General features: G+C 39.0%; 1 protein-coding gene across 1 annotated transcript; it reads right to left on the reverse strand.

Annotated features, from left to right (window-relative positions):
- Window positions 1-1,117: 1,117 nt before the first annotated feature.
- On the reverse strand, window positions 1,118-6,868 carry LOC136284039 (uncharacterized). The gene is made up of 6 exons (XM_066173782.1): window positions 6,836-6,868; window positions 4,127-6,330; window positions 3,348-3,396; window positions 2,552-2,794; window positions 2,194-2,271; window positions 1,118-1,418 (listed from the first exon to the last, which is right to left on the reverse strand). Exons 2-6 carry the CDS (start codon window positions 6,233-6,235, stop codon window positions 1,222-1,224), a joined length of 2,676 nt encoding a protein of 891 aa, XP_066029879.1. The 5' UTR covers window positions 6,236-6,330; window positions 6,836-6,868; the 3' UTR covers window positions 1,118-1,221.
- Window positions 6,869-7,781: the final 913 nt, after the last annotated feature.

Raw genomic sequence — 7,781 nt, forward strand, 5'->3', positions numbered from 1 at the left:
TCTTACAACACACGAGAAACGAGCGAAATCCGTGTCTCAAGCAAAATCGACCGGACCGCTCTTACAGAGACACTCTCTTAACAGCTCTACAGTTTTGAATATTACCCAAAATAGATAAAAAGCTAAATTCTATCAAAAGTCGTTCACTTTCTTGTTACTCTACAGACGCTGAAGTAAAATTTAATGACCCGCATTAAAAGCCCAAAATGGGCTCCTGCCCTTATTAGATATGCTATGACAAGCTGTTCCATAATACTACCATGTCGAAGTCATTTGAACGCCAGTTCTTAAAAGTGATTATTTCACCGAATGACGTTGTTGTGTATTCAGTTGAAATACCTACCTAGATTCAGTTGTCTTAAACAAAATGCTAAACAAAATGTTAAAATCAGCTCGACCGGTCCTTTTTCTACGAAATGTTTTCAATAGGTGATCTAAACCTCAAACGTCTCAATCTCAAATCTTACTAAATTGTTGATTAATGAATGAAATATAGATATAAGTTGTCCTTAATACAATATCATCCTCCGGACTCTAACTCAGATAACTCAAACTCAAAGCAGTTTTTCAAGAAATAGATTTTCATTTCATTTACTGTTACAACGATCAACAGCTCATCGTTGTTTATTGTCTACTCAAGTTTAAGTTAGCGAGGTTTTTTTTTTAAAATAAGGTTTTCCTTTACTGTCCTTTAAACGGTTATGAGCCAAAAGAAAATTGATTGTGTTTTACATTCCTTTAAAAAGTGCTGCATGAAACTATTGTACTTTTCAAAAACTTCTGTCCTTAGGCTTATGTCAAAACTGTATTGAAAATAGGTGTAGCGTAACCTTCCGTTTCCTTTACGAGCGCAATGGGAATCTCCGTTTTTTTATATATCACCGTATTTCTTCTATCCTGTTTTAACACTGATTTGTACATCACTTAACCCTTTACACCCTAACATCAGAATTCATATTCACCATACTGTTTTCAGTACATTTACTAAGGTGCTGACAAGGAGAATTTGTCTAACAATCAAGAGTTCCTTCAGTTGGTGATCATTTCCTTTATTCTCATGACATTAATGAATGATTCAGTGGTGATTTTTTAAGGAGAAATTTTCACTCCTAGGGGTTAAAGGGTCAAAACTAGAATTAACTGTCAAGTTCAATATTCAAAGAGGTCGTTTCACTACGAAGACACACAATAATTCAGACAACAACTATTACCCTTTCTTCTTTAAAGCAAATCAGCCCACATAGGGAAGTCGCATTCAACAAGCTTGTCGTACAATTCTCCCACATTGCGAATAAAGCCTTGTTTACAAGCATGGGCCAACGCGGCATCGCAAGGGTTTAGTACTCGATTGTCAAGGAAACGGATTTCTGCCGGACTCAAACCCAGTCGCTCTGCCAGTAACTGCCATTCATTTCCACCTGAAATGCCAGGTAACAGTTTACAGAATTAGAGTAATTCCAAACTATTTCATACTTCACAGGCGACATATTTTGCATTCAGTGAACAAATGTCGCCTTGTAAGATTCCTTATAATCATTATTATTTTCAATGTTATGATTGTTGTCATCGTCATTGTTATCATTATTATCTCATTTTATTACAGATAATACTATTTAGTTTTTATGATTAAACTTAAATGAATCAGTATTGCTGTTGTTGTTGCTATTGACTGGTTACAAAACCATTGGGAAAAGGTTCCGTTTGGCTTTAAATTGGTCCGCGATTAGTCAAGAAAACTCGCACTACCAAATAAAATGCCAAATCAAATCCATTTGCCACTAACATGTAATCATTTGTGAACTTTCCACGCCACGCCACGCTTCAAGAAGTTGGCGCGATCTGTTTTTTTAGTGATGTCTCTTATACTATTGCTTCCTTGCCCAAATTGTCCAAAGTGATTTCTGTGGTTTACGACACTTGATTGTAATGTTTGATCTTATTAAATATCTCCTTGAAATTATGAATGCTTAAAGTCACCACATTAGTGTACTGTACCAAACTTGTAGGGTACACTTTACTCTCAATCGTCAAATCTTTGTTTTATTGTTTATCGTCGCCAACATTCACCACGTCACAAACTTAGTACACTCTCTCCTTAAACCTTTCACTCTAATCCCAACGTCTCCTTTTTTCAATTTAACCTAACTGTGAATGCACAAATGCAATGTCACGCAACTTCTGTTTAGTACTTACCGCACAAATGAATCGTCAGATTCTCTCTCAGTTTAATGGGAATATTTGCCACGTCACAAGCTTCAGGTAACAAAGGACCTAAGAAGTAAAGAGAAAATACTTCCTTGGAATAAAATAAATCAATCTCGCTTTTATTTAAATGTCACGGATAATTCACCAAGCGATACACAAGTAGAGCAGAAGAAACATTAAGTCAAAGTGGAAAAAATATCGATCACTTAAAGGAATTCCAACCACTTGGCTGTTTTCAAATCGCCGGCGAATGACTTGTAATGTGTCGTCGGGTTTCCCGGTAATGTGATTCGATAAAATTACTCTCTCCAGCTGTCTGCATTCAGCATAATTCAAACCATCATACCTGTTGTACCAGCAGGTGCAATCTCTCGTAACCGTTTTACAACATCAAGTCTATCGGTAGATTTGGCTTTTAAACAAATGCAGCGAATTTGGCGTTTTGTCTCTGGATCTGGCCGTTCCAAAGATGCTAGGTCCAATGATAAACTTCCGAGTAATAGAGCGACGACATGGTCTGCATCCGATGTCCTCAACTGAAGGGCCTGAACCAACCCATCGGAGAGGACAAGGGCTTGTTCGCCTTCCCCTAAAATATCGATGAAGTAAAGGCCTTAGCTCAATGCCTTCAAACATTTTCATGGTTCAGTTCATCTTACACGCTTGCTTTGAAATATAAACAACACGGGTTTGACAAAGATATTCATCAATAGAAGAATAATCATCTCATTCATATTATGATGCGCAACATTAGTGGTTGCGAAAATAAAGTCCAACAAAACAGGCTTCAACGGGATTAAAACCCAAAACTGTGTAGTTGTTATTACGCTACATAAATGTCAAGTTCCAATTTTTCTTCTTCCAGTTCACCCCTACAAAATGGAAACCATGCTCCTGTATTGCCTTTTAACACAGGAAAAAATACAGTTCAAACCCGGTTTAATATGACTTTGATGTTCATGATACAATTTACCTGATGAAATGACACAGACGAAATATCCATAATTATGACAAAGCTTTTCAAAGATGAACCAAACGACCAAAGAAAAACCCACTCTCTCTTTCGTGTGGCACAAATTTATGGCTACTGCATCGTTTGGAGAACCCCTCAGTAACTACATAGTCTACATGCAGATACTAACCTGCCGTACAAGGTAAAGCTGATTCCGGGTGGCCCTCGCCAGTGACTCCCTGTTAATGTCATAATTATTGTGTCAATAACTCGTCTCTGTTTTGTTTGTTGTTGTAGTTTTTTCTTGCATTTTATCGTTGATGATGCACGCAGGTTCGTTTTTTAAGTTTAGCGGTACCCTTTTATAACCTTCCTACCCACGAAGGGATCACTATGATGGTGAATTGACATTTTTTCATGTAAAATTTTGAAAAGTCACAAAAATTGAGTTTTATAGAGAAGACATTTTCTATATAGACATCTACCTTAAAGCATGGCATTGAAATTACTTTCCTGGTACATTCGATACAGTGAATGAATAATAGCCTCCATTTTGCCCAAAAATGTGCACGGTTATTTGCCCTTTGACAAATGGAAGCTATTGTGTTTATAATCCTTCAAATCTTTTTGCTACGCACGGGAAAAACATGTTAATGAACAGCTCACCGTTTACTGCATGAGATATATATTAACTTTCAGTGTTCTCTGGTACGTGAATGTGGATGTGTTACAAAAAACATCTATTTCTTCTGTAACAACCAAAAACCCTCTCTCATCCTTAATTAAGACTTTTCGTAATGATTTTGAAATTGGAGTATATCCTCGAGTATTCCCCAGTTTAGCAAGGAGATTTTCGCTCACGTGATGCGTTTTGACCAATCGCGCCGAAGCAACAGTTAATGATGGATTATAAGCATTGGTATGAAAATAAGTAACTCTCATTGAACACTGACAAAAACCGCAACTTACCGCTTTAAGTAAAAATGGAAACCATGCCGCGAAGCACTCAAGTGGAACCCTGTAATCTTCAACATCTACACCCCTGGTGCATACAACAGGCATTTTACAATCATGCAACTCTGACTCTGACCAGAAGTGCAAACATTCTTCCTCTTTGCAGCCACTTGCATGATGGATGTTACAATTTTTCACTATCTTTCTTGTGCAACAAATTGGACAGCAAACTGACATCTCGTAAGCCATGTTCTTCAACCAATGAAACTCTCTCCGCATGCATTCGAGAATCAGTCCCAGTTGCCGGCACACAGTACGAGCAAACTCTACTTGAGGAGTGTCTTGGCTGAGTACAGATGGTAGATTCAGCCTTTCATTCTTGGAAGCCTCTGCCTTGCACTTCCCTTGGTGGACAACAATTTCAATAAAAGAGGAACGGCAGAGAAGGATCAGAGAGATGCCTTTAGCTGGGTGTGTGTAAAACCTGACGAAATTGTGATGCAATTGAGGGTGTTCTTGGTTGAGACCTTCCTTTGTGCACCATTGCATGACCATTAGGACTAGGCGAGGAAACAGTCCAATTGGTAATTGACCAGATTTAAACTTCACGAAAAGGGATGGAATACCCGCAGATGAAAACAAATCGGTGACATTCTTCGGGGGAGACATCAACATGGAAGGTACGAGATACTCACTGGGTGACCCACACTGGTCAGACGACGGCCAAGGGCATAACAAGCCAAATTTCTCCATCATGTTGATAAGACTGTTAACGTCAAAATTTTCTCGGCTGTCAAAAAGGGGATCCCATAAGTCGTTTAAGAGTTTTTTTTCCAAGATTCCCTTTTCCTCAAGCTTTTTCCACTGTTCTCTATGTTCTCTTTTACTCTTCTTGAAGGGCGGAATGGTAATCACCTTCTTGAAGACATCTACCAACCACTGTGGATCCAAAATAACGACTTTGTCTAACTCCAGGGTGTCGTCAAAATGGATCAAAACTCTCTGGTCGTGTAGGAGGTTCAACATAGTTAGAAACTGCTCTTCGATGGAAATTCCGCATATCTTACGTGCAATTATTTTCGCGTTTTCGACGTGAACCCATTTGATTCCGTCCTTAACCATCTTTCGTAGAGCCTTTTCAAATCTCAGCAATTTGATTGGAATGACCTCTTTAAGCTGAAGCAGCTTCTTGGCAATGTCAAGCACCTCTTTCCTCAAACTAATAACCCCTTCACATTCTACCTTACTCCCAGATTTAGTGTTGTCTACGACAAAGTAGTCCAGAATTTGTTTACCATAACTTTTTTTCTGCAAATTGCCAAAAATCTCACTTGCAAGCTCTTCAGGATCTGCACCTTTGTACGGCTTGTCAGCATGGGTAAAGACCAGAATAACTGGGGGCTGCAGCAGTTCTGGTTGCATGGAAGTTGAAGGGGTTTCGTGAGGCTTCTCACTGTTTGGAACCAAACTAGAAACCGAGGACATCCAAAAGTCGAGATAATCCATATTACTCTTCTCACAAAGAACGTCTTTAATAGACTTGAATAATCCTCGCTTCACTCGGGATATAGACTTCTCCTCTGGATTTCGGTTAAGATTATAAACCAAAAGGTAAATTGCCCCTCTTGTTAGAAAAAGTGGGTGGGTAGAATAATAAACTGACTGCCCGCCAAAATCCCACAAAGTTGAAAAGATTTCATCTTTGTCTTCGTCAACGCGCACAACTTGAAGTAGCTTGGTAACTAATGATGCTATTTCTTCTGGCACGGCTTTATCCTTTAGTGCAACGGATGACACACCATAACGATTGAGGGAAGATGGACCTCCATTCTTCTCAGATACATTGTCGTAATGAGATGGGCTAGGCTTGAGTTCTTTTCTTCGTTCGTTTTTCTCGAGGCTATTAACAATATATTGAGCTATGTGTTTTTCAAAAGAGATTGGCTCCATGCTTGAATCTCTTTCGTGGGTTGCCTCTCCCATTTTCCAAACTTCCGTTGATACTTTACAATAGGAAGGATCTGTTTCGATGCCTATAGTAATGCTTTCTTCTGGATTGAATTCCTCTCCTATAAGTGATCTCTTTAAACTTGTTTTTCCTGACTGACCTTGCCCAATGAACATGATTGGCACTCTTTTCACACTAGTTTTTCCTTCTTCGATGGCTCGATGGTAAGCTTTGAGGGCCTTAGGGCCTCGAGCAACGATTTCCACAGGAACTGCAACAAAATAGCAAAACAATTAGACAACAAATAGAGCAAAAAAGGGCATTTACTATCTACAGACCTTTTCTAAGTGTAAGATTATTTGGATCAAGGGTAGGAATTGTCATTTCTGCTAGAATGGAGAGTAAGTCGGCGAGTGTCATGGGATCACCTCAAATGAGGATCTACCTCGCGATTTTACAGTTATTCCTTGAAATAATAATTTCTGCACTGTTGCAAGGTGTTTTGCTTTGTTGCTTTTAAAGACTGTGCAATTCTATTTTAGACTACCATCGTGCTACCATAGTTATACAGTTATAGGTTGTTTGTTTCATTTTCCTATTCAAATTCTTTTATTATTTTTTAAAGAACACTGTCAGCGACAGAAAAAGTCTCCCCAGGTGAAAGCCTTACATAAACTAAAACAGCAAACAATGTTGAAATATTATGAAATCTGTGAGTATTTCTTGACAAAAAGATAACCACACAATTAATTTTCGAGGAAAGATACAAAACTCACCTGATTCATGTTCGTTATCGTCTTCTCTTCCAATTTGACGAACCTGTCGATCATCATAATACAAGCGTTAATACTTTTAATCGTTTCCTGTTCCATCTTAATGTTTAGGTTTAAATATTGAAAAGTGTCATCTAGAGGCCCTAAATGGCTACTCTCCCTTTGACTGTGCTCTAAAGTATTTGCTGTCAAGTAGATTAAGCCATGGTAGAAGTGAAAAATGAAAACCAGGAAGGAGGGCCAGAATGTCACCTTACCTCTTTAAAATGATCAAGGTCAGGATAACTTTTACATCGCGGCCGCAACAGAACTGGAGAATCTCCAAGTTCCTCCGTATCCTGGGAGACTGCGTGACGATCAACAGGAAGATTTAGCTGAAAATGCTCTGGAAGAGGCCAGAGCTGGGCTGAAAAAAATCAGGAAAAAGTTTACCCCATAAGCACGTGTTGGATATGAGATGGTAAATATCGATTATATCCTAGGATAAGTGCCAACGCTCTAATAAACGCCCTCCCCCGAATAAGCGCCCACCCACTAGGCCATGATGTCGAACAAGTGCCCCCCTTGAAAAAGGGCCCTCCCTCCGTCTTCACTTTCACCGCCTAATGGATCAAGAGGAATGCAACGATCTGCATATCGTTGACGAGAATGATGAGATAATCGATATTTTAAGAACATGCCGATACATCTATGTGTAAAGTGTTGAATAAGACTACGGTGCGCTTGACTACCAACCTTTGTTTTAACAAACGAAAGACATTAATATGGACTCTACGTATTTGTGGCAGTTTTTGTTTTCTTTGAAAAGATTACCCAACCTTGAGTTACATTTCGCTGAAATGAAAACTTAATAAGCGCTCTCTCTATTAAGCCGCCCTCTTTGCCCCTCCTTATAGCCGAAATTTTGAATAAGCGCCAGGCGCCCATAGAGTGGTAAAGTGTGACGTCA

The sequence above is a fragment of the Pocillopora verrucosa genome, chromosome 10 (assembly GCF_036669915.1).
Source record: "Pocillopora verrucosa isolate sample1 chromosome 10, ASM3666991v2, whole genome shotgun sequence".
In the NCBI taxonomy this organism is placed as follows: Eukaryota; Metazoa; Cnidaria; class Anthozoa; order Scleractinia; family Pocilloporidae; genus Pocillopora; species Pocillopora verrucosa.

Coding starts and splice junctions, on each gene's coding strand:
- LOC136284039 (XM_066173782.1), bottom strand. CDS start 6,235: ATGTTCATTGGGCAAGGTCAGTCAGGAAAAACAAGTTTAAAGAGATCA. Junction 3,397..4,126: donor TTCCATTTTTACTTAAAGCG/GTAAGTTGCGGT, acceptor TGACATTAACAG/GGAGTCACTGGCGAGGGCCA. Junction 1,419..2,193: donor TCTGACGATTCATTTGTGCG/GTAAGTACTAAA, acceptor CTGGCATTTCAG/GTGGAAATGAATGGCAGTTA.